Below are 16,339 nucleotides of genomic sequence, written 5' to 3' on the forward strand. Positions count from 1 at the left end.
AAATTTAGAATATATTACGTTTTATTGTGAAAAAAACAAAGGAAATATTCATATCCGAACTTGATAGTTTTTTTTTATAACCATAAACTAATATTAAATACCTAACAGGTAGATAATCAGTCGGCCCTGAAGCTACAAAAGCCCTTCGAGGAAATTCCCCTGAATGAAAAACCCATGTTCTCATCCCATAAAAAAAAAAAAAGCTTAACCAATGTTTCGATTTAAATAATTTAATACAATGGTAATACTGCTTTAAAATTTAGTAATCAACAAAATTCAATATTTATTTTCCAACAAGATGATGTCAGGCCACATACCACTAGCATATCTCTGGACTGTGTCCATGCCGGTTGATACTTTTCCTTGCCCAGCAAGGTCACCAGACCTTCACCAATCGAGCACGTATGGGACATGGTAGGCCACCACATTCGGGTACCACAAAATATCGTAAATCTGAAGCGACAACTGATGAATGCCTGGTAGAATGTGTCACAGGATGACATTAGGAACCTCTACCACTCCTTGCCTCGACGAATTCAAGCATGCACTGCCGCCAATGGCAGTTCGATCAACTATTAATTTGTCAATGGGTGATTGTGAGCCAAGAACAGGTATTATGACCTTGATTTTTTATTCCTTTTACTATCTGTGTATGAGCTATACACATATTCAGTTTCACCAAAGACAACCACTTCCTTCATGGTGCTTCGATTTCTTTTTTTTTCCTTTTCTTTTCTTTTTTTTTTTTCAAAAGAAAGTAGATAAAATATGATCAGCCTAGAAACACTTTTCATCAACTTAGTGGCATTCTACCTCTAGATCTAAAATTTGTGTCTATAAAATTGGTAAAACAATCTCAAATGGAAAATGAAACGAATTTATACATTATTCTGTTATTTATAATTCTGTATAGCTCCTGAGGACTGCAGCATAATAGATCACATGACAATAAAACGCGGAACAAAATGTCGTTGAATAAACACAGATTAGACAGAGTTTAAGGCCCAATAAAATTTTTCATAATTCAATACATCAATGTTTTGCACCATCAATGTTATTTACTTGCACTTTTCTGCTAGCCAATCAACATTAAGCAAAACATGTCATCTCCACGACGAGAAGTAACGAGAAGATCTACGAAATATTGGTTATTTTCAAACCTAACTCTTTATATTTGAAAAGAAATGCTGATTATTTGATGATGTTACTTTGAAAATGAAACGTTGTTGTAATACAACAGTCATTCTGCAGTTTTAAAAACTGTTCTAGAGCAAACGTTTTACTGGAACAAATTACTTTTAAAGCACAAACATTAGAATGTCTATTGCTTGAATTCGTAGTAAAGTTTTCCATTCTAAATGGGTTGAGTTGGTTAGGAAAAATTCTTCCTCAGAACTATTCGCCAAGAAATGAAAAGCAGTTAAATAAAACGAGGAAATCCAGAGGGCTGTCTTCAAAGTTCCATCGCACTTTTGATCGACAGCATGTAAGATAAGAAACCAAAAATCTTGCACCCCTCTGAAGAGGGTTTTCAAACTGACATATTTTAAGGGTCCCCATTCAGCAACAAAGTACAGTTTTCGTCCATGCCATTTACGGGACTTGAATCTTTGTATTTTGACATGGTGGCTCATCACAACTAACAGTTATTTATACCATTCAAAACTTCATAAAGAGATATTATTCAATAAAATGAGCTCAGCATGATATGATTACAAAATCTAGATTAGGATATGTAGTACTTCGAAATTTTCGAGAAAGAAAAATAACATGGAAGATTTAACATTAAAAACAGTGTATATACGAGGGCCATCCAGGAAGTAGATTACGTTTCCGTCTGTGTCCGCTAGGGGCGGGGCTAGCGCGGCCATCTTGGGGTCAGAGCGTTGCGCAGCTCAGTCTGCATCTAGCCGTGCTAGTGAGAGGTTCGTGCTGTGCTCCGTTCAGATACTGTGACGGTTTGAAATGTCTGCGTTAATTGAAAATCCCGCGAGGTGCGCTCAGTAATAAGGTTTCTGACTGCAAAAAACTGTAAACCGATAGAAATCTATCGGCAGCTTCGTGAAGTGTATGGGGACAACATTATCACTGAAGGTGGAGTGCGTCAGTGGGTCATAAGATTTCAAAATGGCCGAACCAATGTTCACGACGAAGATCGAAGTGGGAGACCCAGCATAGTGACCGCCGAACTTCTCGAAAAAGTCGATGCTAAAGTCCGTGAAAATCGAAATTTCACAATAACGGAACTTTCTTTGAGTTTTCAACAAATTTCGCGAAGTCTGTTGCACGAAATCATCAGCGAAAAGCTTGGTTACCACAAGTTTTGTGCAAGATGGATTCCAAAAATCTTGACAGAGGACCACAAAAATCAGCGAATGGCTGCAGCGTTGAACTTTTTGGACGCTTACCATAAGGATGGTGACTCTTTACTCGATCGCATCGTTACTGGTGACGAAACATGGGTGAAACATGTGAACTGTGAAACGAAATTGCAATCAATGCGTTTTGATGACGACGCACAGCTGCAAGAAGAGGTAACGAAGTGGTTGAAGGCGCAGGCGGCCGAATTTTTCGACGAAGGAATTTCCAAGCTCGTACATCGCTACGATAAATGCCTTAATTTGTATGGTGACTATGTAGAAAAGTAGTATTTGAGTGTGGCTTTCATCTGTATATAATAAAATTTGTTTCCTATACTTTGTTTATTTTTTTATTCCAAAACGTAATCTACTTTCTGGATAGCCCTCGTAATATTCGATACGATATAAAATGATAAACAAAACTTTTTGTAATTAATTCCGAGAATTTTCCATCAATTTAACACAAGTCATGTGATCAACTACTGTAATGATTACATATTACCATAAATGTTAAGAACTTTTAATAAAATTAATTAATCTTAAAACTTCAAAAGAAGAAATTCTCAGCAACTTTATGATTCAAAATCCCCAAAACTGAAATCAAAATGAAAAATACAGAGGTAATTTGACGTAAAATATTATTTATCTAGTATTGGACTGCAAGATAAGGAAAAATAATAAATATAAATATCATTCAGACTTGACACAATTTGGAATCCTAAAACCTACGAAGAATTCTGTTTTTATCAAAAAGCAAGAAATTGAAAACAATTCTGTTACAATTCTTCTCCCCCCCCTCCTCTTTTCCTCTACTGAACAAGTTTAAACAGAGCTATGTAACAAGCATTTCTGATATTAGAGACGAACAAAAACCAGGACATACAACCCATGAATGGCAACAACCAATAAGAAAGTAGAACGCAGTGACATTTCTTCAGTAATGCACGCAAATGGTTCTTGGGCTGCAAAAACGCAAAGACGACGCGATAAGGGAACAGACAGAAATTTAATCAAGACGTTCCTTTCATACTGTCAGCATATAAGACTTAAAAAAAAAAAAAAAAAAAAACTGATCTTTGAATTAAAGAAAAGTTTTCAAGAATGTAAAATAAATTGGCCTACCGAAATTTTTGAAGTTCAAATTATTTTGCTGAATGTAAATTCTCTAACAGCAAACTTGTAACAATTTAAAGAGTACTTAAAAGAAAAACGCACATCCATTCCGAGAGGAGGAGTTATAACTAGCACTAACAAATATAAAATCGAATTTAAATGAAAATGAAAAACGAAAAATTTTAGATGTTATATTACGCTCATAGGAACGTTTTTTAACGTTTTGTGTGCTACCTTTACTTAGTAAATACTACGTTCTTCGCACTTAAACCATAAAAATTCAATTCAACAGCAATATCATTAAATATTTAAAAGAGCATATCTTTCGAATTTCCGATACAAAGTCTTGCGTACCGGAGACAAAAATGATTTTTTTTTTTCCTCCGCACAACGTTGCCATTGCTCGTTTTAAAATCATTCAGTTTGCTAATCAGAAATTCGTTAAAGTTTTACAAAATATGAAATAGATAATAAAAGAAATACCAAATTCGGGCTTCCAGATGCCCATATTCGGGTAGAGACGTATTTTATTCAAAATTGGATGGCTAGGTACCGTTGTTTTATCACAATGCAAGAAACATACATACATTCATGCGACAAGCTGACCACTTATCCACCAATGTCTGATGCATTCCAGGGCCCACAATTTTTTTTTAAATTTATTTATTTATTATTATTTTTTTAAATGTTGGCACTGGTTACTGTCTAGAATTTCAATACGAATGTTATATATGTTATATACAAACTTCATGAAAATAGGCTTTAAAAAAATACAATGTTACGCTCCCTCAGATTTAAAAAAAAAAAAAAATGTTACAGAAACTCAGGTGATCACTTTTCTTAGCAGAACCATCTCTAGTAAAACTAAACTTAATAAACGATTATCTCTACATAAGACTAACATGTCTGAAAATGTGAACGGTCACCTTAAGAAAATCTGTCTCTTCCGTTGGTAATAGAACATATCTCTTCTTAAATAGTCACAAATTAATTATTAGGTCACGAATCCTTCCAAGAAAACTTTAAAATATTGCATACTTATCAAAAAATAAAACTGCATGCTCACTTTCCATATGAACAAAAGACACTGCGTGACATCAGCCCCAAAGCTAAAGGATAATTAGTTTGACGGTTAGGAGCTGGTTAACCGCGATTACCTCCACAAATTATAAGCTTTCTACCGCTGAATCCACCCATAAAGAATCGCAGGGATCTTCGTCTCTTTTCTTTGACCTCGTCAAATGCCCAATAAAATTATAGCTAAGTCCGTTTCACGGTTCAGCATTGTTTAGTAGTGAGAACTTCTCGCGCTCTCTCCCCGTCAAGTGGCGTACGAATTGCAAAAATTAAACGGAAAGGAGCATAATTGAAACAATGAAATTACCACATATAGCACTTCAATTACTTTTATTACTTACAGAGACGAATATTCAGCCAAAAAAAAAAAAAAAAAAAAAAAAAAAAAAAAATTCTCAGAATTTTAAGCAATTGACTGAACAATTGCTGCTGTTTCTAAATGTCCTAATATTCCAGAACAATCAGAATATAAAATATTTGCTTCAGTTACAATCGAATTACGCAAACATCTCGGACATCTCAAACATCTCTTTAGCAATTACAAATTCTTCTATTAATAACAACATATGAAAATATCAGAAAAATATAACCGTTTCGGTTTAATCCTAGTATACGGTGTTTAGCAGCCGCCGAGTGGTAAAATCTTTGAACACTGGTAGTTCGGTCCGAGGTTCGAATCCCGCGAACGGGCTGGCGTTTTCGTGGTTTTCTCCATGTGTAACGTGTACAAGAGCCAGTTTCCCTTAGAAAGTCCTACACGAAGGCATCCCTACCCTTAGAAGCAGATAGCCCTTGAGGTTTTGCGTAATCACATAAACCAAACCTAGTATACGGTACACACGGGATTTGGAGACTTCTGGCGACATTATGATGGGCAGTAAACGCGATATTTATGATGAGCAGTAAAGAAGTCTTTTATTTTGGCGACAAATTTTTTAAATGGCGCCAAGGCCATACCGTATACTAGGATTTTACCACAGTTCAGTTTCTTTAGTTCGTGCACGTTTTTGCGATTTTCCCTTATTTTCGGTAATTGTTATGATTTTATTTTTGTCAGCCGCTCTTTTCAAACAACTTTAATTATCACGTTCACTACTTTTTAGAAACCACGTAAAGAATATTAATTCCAACTAACATTTGCACGTTCTCAATACAATACATAAACTGTCTTGAGGGGACCTCTCCAACACAAACGAGCTGGTTACATACATAAACGAGCAGAAATAATAATAAAAGGATATGTTTACCTTGAATTAATTATTAATTATATTAAGTAAACCACTTAGAATCCAACATAATAAAAAATACACGTTATTTGTCCGGCCTGTTGACCAAATTTCAAAAACTGTAGATTTCCACTTTGAAGTCTCTTCCTTTGCTCCACGTAGTTTTCAAGAATACTTTCCACAAAATAAATTTCTTATGCGTAGAAGTTTATAATTTCAATTAAATCACAAAACGGTTGAAAAATCAGCTTTATCACAACACCCAAGAATAAAACAGACTATGCTTTGGGTTTAAAAAGTTTGCTTTACACACGGAAATCGAAAATTCCACCTAGCTTCATGACTTGTGCTAAGTACTTAACGCCACTAAGTACGCAAAAGATTTTGGCGCTTCCATATATATATATAATGTGTGTGTGATTATGGCAAAGCCTTGAGGGCTATCTGCCTAAGGGGAGGGATGCCTTCGTGGAGGACTTTCTAAGGGAAACTGGCTCGTATACACGTTACACATGGGGAAAACCACGAAAACGCCCATGCAGCCAGACCGTTCGCGGGATTCGAACCTCGGACCGAACTACCAGTGTTCAGCGGCTTTACCGCTCGGCCGCTGGTGAGCTCTCTCTCTCTCTCTCTCTCTCTCTCTCTCTCTCTCTCTCTCTATATATATATATATATATATATATATAAATATATAAAGATTCACATTTAAATTTTAAAATTTTTCACTGAAGATTGGTTTTTCCAGTTTTGTGCTTCAATTTCGTTTTCAATTCTTTTTAAAGGGATAGAATTTTCTTTATTTAAGACTATTCTAATGTTTATAATTAGAATTTTTTCCCCTTGCTTTGGAGAAGGGCCAGAATTTTCGGATGAACTATTGTGATTGTAATTTAAATAGTACATTGAAATGGTTCAACTGCTACTTCTGGATACAGAAAAGCAAGGATTTTTGTAGAAGAGAAATTTTAATTAATTTCAAGGTTTCTCCCACCTGATGAAATAACATTGAGATTGATTGAATTTTTGTTCTGTTTTTGTTCATTTTACTTTTAATTTCATAATTTGTTAAGAGGGGTTTTGCTCGTTTGAAATGTTTTGGTTTTAAAATTTTTGAATTTATTATTGCATTTCTATGAAATTTATTAATTATGAATTCCAATTTCTGGTCTTTGTGAAACATTAGTTCTAAATTTCTTACTTTATGTTTTTAATGATAATTTTTCTGCAGCTTAATGCGCGAAAATAACTAGGCAAGTTTGTGTTTTGTTTTCAAAAGTATTATTTTGTAATTATATGGTTACGAAATGTACAGGCGCGGTAAGATGGCTTTCCCGCAAAGCAGGTTTAGGCTTGCCATAAAATGGCAAGGGAAGGCACGGTTGCCATATTCGGCGACATGCCATGGACGGATGGAGAATCTTCTGGAACGAATTCTTATCGGTTTAGCCCAGAATGTTCTCGAACACAAGCCGAAAGCTATATAAACCCTGCTGGTCAGTCAGTCCGTCCGTGCAGAGTCGATCGAGTTGACAGTCCGTCAGCGAGTGCCGAGTGTGTCGTCGAGTGCTCCGAAAGAGTCGCTTGGTGTATCGCGGTTAGTGCATCGTCAAGAGAGAGTGTTAGCTCCGAGAACGACTGAACCGAGGAGTCGGGAGCTGTACTCTAGGGTATCATCAAATGCATCGCGAGGTGTCTTGAATAATACTGGCCAATAAAATGTGTTTTGATACTTCATCAAGTGCTGTTGTCATTAGTCACTCCAAATCCGCTCGAACCCGTACTTACGAACGTGAACAGAAGAAAGAAAAGTAATAATACTGTAAATAAGTGAATAACAAAAGCGACTACTATGAATGCGGCAAGCAAATATCACACAGGAACTCTGCAAATATGTGAACAGCACATACGATGTACATTAAAATACCTAGTTGCTATCGTTCAATATAATGCATCTGAGTGACTTCTTATATCCAAGTTACCACGGACTTCTAGAGTAAATGTTCTCTGTAAACTTAGAATCACAATGCATAAAACATTGATAAAATCCTCATTCAGCATAGTCAAAGTCTTGACAGAGTCCCTTTAATAACCACAGGTAACAGATACTAACCATCCGAAGTAACTTCATAAATTCCGCTACAAATTTTAATATTCCATAGAGATCGACAGCAGAATGTTCCACCAAGTCAGTACAAATGCTGATAGTCATATAACATGCGGTACGGTAACTCAACTGGTGGTATGTAAGTAAGGTTTCCCTTACGAATACAAGAGAGTTTCCCCTCAAAAGTCCTACACGAAGTCATCCCTCACCCTAAGTGTCACCTTTGTGTGCTTTGCCGTATTCAAACCATCTAATTCCCTTTCTTATCCTTCAACAGACCATCAAGCTGTTAAAATTTACAACTAGTGAAATCAACTTGTTCTTAAGCCTAGAAAGTTCAGATAAGAGGCTTTCTTGTCATCACAAGAGAGAGTGAAATTCCAATTACATTTTTCGGTATGTTCTTCTTTAGAAATACCCATAGTTCCTCATATACAGGGTGGCCATAAAAATAAATCCTACGCAAACTGATCAGCGCATTGAAAAACTATACTCGACATGATACACGTATGACGGAAATGATACATGTATGACGGAAATTGGCGGCGTAAACATTTGCAAAATCATTGCAAAGGACCAGTGACAACAACAGAAAGGAGAGGCAAAACTTCTATTGCAATTACAAGTTTTCAACGCGCCCACCTACGCAAACGACAACGCATTGCATACCAGAGACTGTTGACAATAATGACGAACGTAATATCGCAGGACGATTCTGTGTAACTTCAAGTTTTATGGCATCTTTCAGTTGAAACAAATCTTGTGGATTTGATGTTGTACACTTCAGACAATTCCAGAACCAGAAATCCATACAAGTGCTGTCGGGAATCGTGGTGGCCACGAAACATCAAAGTTACGGGAGATTGACTACCTACAAAATGCTGTTGCAACACTTTCCGAACACATGCGGCGACATAGTTACTTTAGCTTCGTGTAAAGGTGCTGGTGAGAATCGTGAGAATTTTCATCAGCTTAGCGAACATAGTTCTTGGAATTTACGTTCCCAGTGTTAAGGGGTTATCACATCTAGCGACGGTGACCGCTAGACGGGACTTTTCTGAGGAACGAGATTCTGGTAGCAATAGTTTAAACGGGAGGATTCTTAGAAAAAAACAGCTCCGCTGGAAGCGAAGTCCCGCCGAGTTACGGAAACAAACAATGTCCCAGCTACGCGGGATATTTCGAAACTTAGCCGAAAACCTTCCGTCTGTAGCTCTCTGCCGGGTATAGATCAAACAATCAAATAAAAGTTCTACTTCTAAAGGATCACGCGATCCCAATCTGAGTGATAATCGATTACTATCTGGCGTTCAAGTCTGTTTAGTGAGTGAAAATGGTAACCTAGCTATGTAGATTTCGTCGAAATGTTCGAGTTCCTTTTCGACGCCCAGTCCAATGCACTTCTTCTCTGTGTTGCCACTGACCCTTCAATCCTCTTCTTTGCTAATGTTTTACGCCAGCAATTTTCGTCATATCTGTATCGTTCCAACGCCATTTAGGTTTTTACAATGCGCTGATCAGTTTGAGCAGGTTAAAAAAATAGGTGCTGGAAATCGAAAATTTCGAAATTTTCCCCCCTGCAAACCTAACTGTAACAGCTCTGTTGATTTAACCCTTTGACTACTAACGGGAGAATGGGACATAGTATATGTCCCAGTAAAAGTTTACAAATTACTGCTGGGTCGAAGATTGCTCAGAATCTTCTGAATGTTGGGGGTCATTTCCAATAGTTGGAAAATCAAGATGCCGCTGTGCACGTTGTACACTAATGTTGGGTTACGCAAAGTCGATGGCAACGATCGCAAAGAGTGAGATATGCATATCCGATCACTAACTGCGGCTGGGACATATGTGCCCCAGCCTTTTGCTTGAAAACCGCTTGTCAAAAAAAAAAAAAAAAAAAAAAAAAAACATATGCTGAATTTCCCTTATTTATGGCATATTTGGTTCACTTGGATAGAAAACGGGTTAATTTTTTTTTAATTCGCAATCAAAAGGTTAAATCATTCCAATCTCACTAAATGTTCATATGGCGGGGACTTTTTTGATCACCCTTCTTTACATTGTGATGAATTTGGTAGCGAAACAATTTTAATCGCTAGAACGTTAAATTAATATCAGTATTTTCAGTTTCTAAATATGTTAATTTCTAGCAGCTTCCAAATGAAACAAGTTATTTTAAGAATCAGTTAAATAGCCATAGTGTTTGAAATAAATGTTATTACGTAAAATTTAAAAAAAATTACATCGAAATAATTTTAATAAATATTTTCAATTGAATGATTAGTGTAAAAAGCAAAAATAATTTTTTATCATTTACGGTGTCTTGTAGAAATTATCGAATAATTCGATGGAAGTTCTACTTTAAGAGATCATATTTAAATTATTTCATAACAATTGCATATTCAATCTTAATTTCTAGCACTTCAAAGGTGAAAATCCCCATTTTGAAGAAAAAGAACGGTTGAATTTAAACGGAAAGGTGTCCTATTACAAAATTTTACAACATAACAATTAGGTTCTATCTCATACTCACGGAAGAACGGCCGCAGATGGCCTAGTTTATCGAAACCTACAAAGAAGATAGGTTGAAAGAGGGAAAGTCCCTCAATAAGGTTTCGAGTTTAGTAGAACAGCACTCAAACAATAGAAAATGCTTGCTTCACACACAAAAAAATTAAACATTAAAAATTAAGTTGGCGGAGGGGTTGCGATGACGCACCGAAATGATAAATGTCCATCATATTTGGAAGAAAATATTGTTAATATTTTTCTTAAACGTATGGCAATATTCAAAATAAGAAAATTTTAATTTCAGTAATATTACTATTTATACATCGAAACTTAGCCATTAGCTGCCTTGCTTGCTAGTACTCCTGGCTGACATATAAAAACTTCCTCTGGAATACCGGCCCAGCGTGCAGAACAACTACACCACGAAGGCACGCTAGGAAAGTGGGAGAAATACTTAATATGTTGCCCACAGTCACACTGAAGAATTCATGAATTTAACGTTAAAGACATGAGCACTGAGCAGCACGAGGAGAGTAACGATTAACACATCTCTTCTACAGAAGACATTGCCAAGCCTTTCTCTTAGTTTAATGCAAAAGGAAGAAGTGCTACATGATAATTTTAAGAAACATACATTACTGTGACCGTGAAATTCGACCATTTAATAGTTCAGGGTCCTGCATTATTCAATTTGAATCCACTGCTAAAGGACAGGAAAACTGACACTTAAAATCGTCAGCTTATCTTCATTAAAATTAAAATCTTCAACTCGTTTATTAATATCCACACTTGTTCTTGCTGTGACTTTTTAGAAGTTGGGGGCGGGCTTTCAATTTGAAGACCGAACCGCCCAGACAGTATAATTAACGGTTAAGAGAAGCAGTTCCTACATAAATGCGCAAGAGTGGTCGCCCCACCGGTATAGTGGTTAGCGTCGCTGACTGCCGTGACGAAGGGCCCGGGCTCAAATCCCGGAGAACGAATGGATATTTGTAAATGCATAGTGTTCGTGCGGCATGGAAACACTCTAAACATGCGGCGAGCCGGAAGTCTTCGCGAGAGATTGGTGGTAGGAGAAGATGGATGGGAGACCTCGGACCTGTCCACCCGGATGCTCTCCATCAAAATTGGGGAGGGGGTGCCATATCGGACTGTCAGCTGTAAGGTTATCAAGGCTGTTGTCAACAACAGGCGTAAACTTGCGCTCCATGCCAAGAGGAATTTTGTGGGCTTGGGCTGACTATATCAGACAATTGAGCATTAGCAACAAGAATTCGAATTCAGTCTTCTGGTACGCTGACAATCAGAACTGGGATGCATGACATTAAATTAGAATGTCTGCACAATGGTACAAAACCTCTCCAGAGGTAAGTGGTAACAGAAATGCATGCGTTCTTTGGATTTAATCAACAAAATCTGCATGGTCACATATGTGTCAAAATGGTACTATTACAGTGATAATTAATAGCTGGCAAGCAGAATTGCACCCACCAAAAACTTACTCATGGGCCCATGACAGGCGTAAACCACCGCTCCTTGCCACGAGGTATTTCGTGGGCGGTCAGACAAGTGAGCGTAAGTAAAACAACTTCCACCACAAAAACATTTAAACTAAATCAAAACTGTACGGGAAAAAAATTCTTTTTAAAATATTAAGAATTATTAAACAGAAGATGCATTTTAGTGAAGGAATAATTAATTCGAAGCAGCCTTAGGGGAGGAACGAATTCTTCAACTAGCCCACATCTGACAATTTTTATACCAACATGATTTCCTTCAAGATGGACAGGAATGGAAATTAACCATCAAAGATTTAATATAAAACTTCAAAAATGGTCAGATGTAGTCATACCCCATTTACGGTACAACTGCAGAGCCTAAAAAACAAAATGGATAGAGAGGAAAAAAAATATGATTCCGCAAGTAAAATTAAATCTTTTGAAGGTACTTCCTACACGAACTTTTAAACAATATATATACTTTTTTTTTTTAATTAAAACCTTATTTTTTAAACAAAGAAATAAAACACAAGGAGCATATCCCCTAATGCCCATCTCGGCTATTGACACAACACATTTCATTTCGCAACTTTATATTTTTAAACTCAAACCAGGTCTTCGAGGAAGAGTTCTCTTCTTGTCACCCTAAGTTTCGATACTTCGCAGAACTCACCGACCGGCGCACGCCTCGGCTTGGACGTCGTCACAGCGCAGACAGGAAACAGATCGTCGGAGTTTTTCTGTTAGAGGGGCATTTTTCACGTCACCTCTGAAATAAAGGTTACCACCAATCGTCTGAATCAAGATTTTCAAGGCTGCTTAACCATTTTTAGCAGCTTCAATGTTTAGTTGCTAGAATATTCGTATGAGTCATTAGGATTCATCCTCTTTCTTGGCGAGTTCGTATCAGTAACGTACAAAGACAAGGGTCAGGTGCAGGGGCTTTACTCTGATTTCATTTCTAAGATATTTCCATTTTGTTTTCTCAAATCCGAACTTGCTTTAGTCACCACTTCTTAAACTTTCTTTTCGTCGTGCTTTGCTAAATCGAATTCAATGCTGCAGTTTAAAATATTGACTATCATACGGAAGCACTTTCTTTGACAATACGCGCTACTTCACAGAATACTTAAGATAACTAAACATTCTTAACCCTTTGACCAAGAATTTAATAAAAAAAAAAAAAATTACCCCGTTTTCTATGCAAGTGAAAAAAATATGTTCTAAATAAAGTAAATTGGATTTGGGATTTTTTTGTGGGGAAGGGGATAAACGGTTTTAAGCCGGAGGTTGGGACACGTATGTCCCAGTCGTACTTAACCCTTTCCGGCACGCAACCTTTTAAAGTCGGAGTTTTGATTTAAAAAAAAAAAAAAGTATGCAGTCTAATTAGGCCTAGAGGAGTACACAAGTAAAATTTAGTGAAGCTAGCTCGTTTTAATTCTGTGGGTGTGCCCAAAGTGGCCCACTGATTAAATAGAGCTTCGAAAAGAGTGCTAAAACGAGCATTGTTGTCAATGAACTGACCGATGAGATGCGGAGAAACAAAGAATACAGATCTTAGTTGTCCTAGATGATCGGTGAGCCCGGTCTGGGCACACCTAGGGTTCGCCGTTTGATTTTAGGCAAGATTTCAAGGTAAAAATTTAAAACTAATATAGAATAAGAAGATTAGCATACAGCCAAAAAAATAACATAGAAATTTCTTTTCAACCAATTCCTTTTATACCCTAAAAAAATCTGGAAGATTTCTTTGAAAAATGAAGGTCTTAAAAAAACTAAACATGGCTAAAATATATGGGCTCGTTTGTGTTGAGCTGCCATCTACTGTAAATAAAGAAGGTTCAGAGTAACCTATAAATTCTTTTTCATTCAATTCTTATGTGAGTACAGAAGGAAATTTTTAGGTGTGTCCAGACCGGACACACTGTGCCGCAAAGGGTTAATTTCGAGAATGGGGCAGCAAAACAAATTGAGATCTAGCGATCTAGGCTTGTACTATGAAAGAACTACTTTTGCGAATGATTTCATGTCAATACGATGAGTGGAAGAGAATTTCCAACCTGCTAGATCGTTTCGCTCAAGAGTTTCGAAGCCAGACAAATTCAGAAGTATGAAACTTCAAATATTCGAACTCAATGGAGCCGCAAAGCATTTAGGAACAATGTATTTCGTTTAGGTAAAGCAAAATACAGCACACACTTTCTCCGCAAAATTAAATAATGAAATTAATTTATTGCTTCGAATACACAATACATTATTATTTCGATATAAAAACAATAAGATGAAATTTATTCTCATTCATGTCAGGCTTGATTCTGAGGCAAAACCTGAACTTTACTATTTTTTTTTTTTTACTCTGATTATATATAATTTGCTCAACAGAAATATCGCTGTAAAACATCAATTTTTTATTGATACAACACTTAGCACTTAGGATATATATTAGATTTATACATAGCATTGTTCTGATATAGATATTTTAACACAAAATCGGACTTTTCCTGAAATAACTGATTCAGAAAACAAGCATATTCCAGCATATCTGTAGCCATTAACATCATTTTCTTTGTTAAATCGAGTATACTAAATATTTTATTCCTTACTGTTTAAATAAGTTACACATATTCATCCAACCAAAACACACTTTACGACTATTGATTACTACGACACGCGTTAAATTAAATAGGAATATTTATACGTAAATGTTTATTCGTTCGAAAAGAAAAAGGTTAAATAAAAAGCCTTCTTCAAACAAACTTCAACAAGAGAATATGAATAAAGTTTGCCAAATGCATCCTTTTACTTTGTATATATCTATAAAAATATTAATATAAACACATTAAAACGTTACACAGTTTTACTGAGACTACTTTCTCAATATCCTGTTGCTTGATTAAATCAACATACGACCAACGTTTTCGCACACTTTGATCCATGCTCTTTCTGAGTCGAATTTATAATCATCCTAGGACATTAAATATAGTGCGTGGCGCAGTGGCTAGCGCGTCCACAGGTCCGGGATTCAAGCCCCGGCGTGAGTAAAGTTAACTGAGCAAAGTCGTATTGCCACCTGTATGGTGCTCAAGGCTCTTGCCAATGACAGGCGCAATCTGGCACTCCATGCCACGATTAACTTCGTGACAAAGAGCTGTGATGATGTAACTGTCAGACAAGTGAGATAAGTCAGGCAGATATACAATGCTAAAGCGACGGAATAATTAGAAATTGGCACAGAAAAAGCGTTCGATCGATTTACGACACTGATTATCAGACTGCATTCCTAAAAACTGAGACAAAATCAGTAGATATAATGATAAACGGTCGACTTACCCATTGTAGCCAGGTCCGTTCTGCCTGGAACTCATGACGGGAGGGTAGGACTTGGGCGTCATGGTACCAGGGTAGGAGTTCTGATGACTACCACCTGAATACGGGGTCTGAGCCATGGTCGTGTTGGTGCCCCCGTAGGAGCCGTGCGCCATGGGACCACTCTGGGTACTAGTAGTGACGCCCCAAACCGTTGTCACCACGGAAAGCTGCTGCTGTTGGGGGACCTGCGACGGAGGGGCCCCTTGCCCCGGTGCCTGTTGCCATCCCAGTGGCGCCATCGAGGAGTCACTGAAACAGGAATAGCTACAAATTCAAGAATCAATTAATTACAATCTGCACCTTCTTTGGGGACGGGTTAGTAAAGGAGTTAGTGAGTTAAGATTAAAGACTGCAGCCAGAAGAATCATTTATTATATTTAATACAAGAATCATTTACAGAAGTTAAAATTATATATATATACTAAATACATCATGCATGCCTTTTTCTCAATAAAACGCGGTGTTAACATACATTTAGTCCAGTAATTGTATTCTTCAGCAACATGCACCCTTCTACATAATATAAGTTACACAGATTAGCCCCCCAACCGATATAGTGGTTAGCGTCGCTGACTGCCGTGCGGTAGAGCCCGGGTTCGAATCCCGGAGAACGCACGGATGTCCGTGCGGCATAGCGGCACGGCTAGCCGAAATTCCTCCCGTTTATTTTTGGAAGGGGAGAGAGGTGGGACAGGGGTGCTTTCCATCAAAATTTGGGGACGGAACTAAGGTAAATCGCACTGTCGATGATCAAGGCCGTTGCCAGCGACAGGTGTAATCTTACGCTCCGTGGGCATGGGCTGATGTTACTGTCAAACAAGTGACCATAAGTAACAATATATTCAGTTTTTAGAGCCCAAAAGAAAAGTTTTACGGATTTTGTCTCGTTCTGATTTACAACACTTGTTCTCGGCTAATTTATACTGTTACAATCACAGTATAAACTCTTGTTGTAACGTTCTCGAATTTTGGAAAACGAATGTTGGACGAAACTGCAGCCCCCGGTACAGTGCCGCCATTGCTCGCTTTGAAAACGTTGAGTTGTGTTAATCAAAAAGCTTCGATACATTA

At 37.2% G+C, this 16,339-nt stretch overlaps 1 protein-coding gene across 10 annotated transcripts in view; it reads right to left on the reverse strand.

Moving 5' to 3' along the window:
- LOC118202925 (zinc finger MIZ domain-containing protein 1-like) overlaps positions 1-16,339 on the reverse strand; it is a 1,176,934-nt gene that overhangs the window by 45,481 nt on the left and 1,115,114 nt on the right. For 7 of the 10 annotated variants that reach the window (XM_085814453.1, XM_085814451.1, XM_085814450.1 and 4 more), the window contains one exon: positions 15,230-15,532. In XM_085814453.1, the coding sequence (XP_085670579.1) occupies positions 15,230-15,532 (303 nt within the window). The remainder of the gene's footprint in view (positions 1-15,229; positions 15,533-16,339) is intronic. The other 3 variants (XM_085814452.1, XM_085814459.1, XM_085814456.1) reach the window with 1 other exon arrangement.

This window comes from Stegodyphus dumicola, chromosome 4, assembly GCF_044657685.1.
Source record: "Stegodyphus dumicola isolate Sdum_Otavi_A_Nest chromosome 4, ASM4465768v1".
NCBI classification, from domain to species: Eukaryota; Metazoa; Arthropoda; class Arachnida; order Araneae; family Eresidae; genus Stegodyphus; species Stegodyphus dumicola.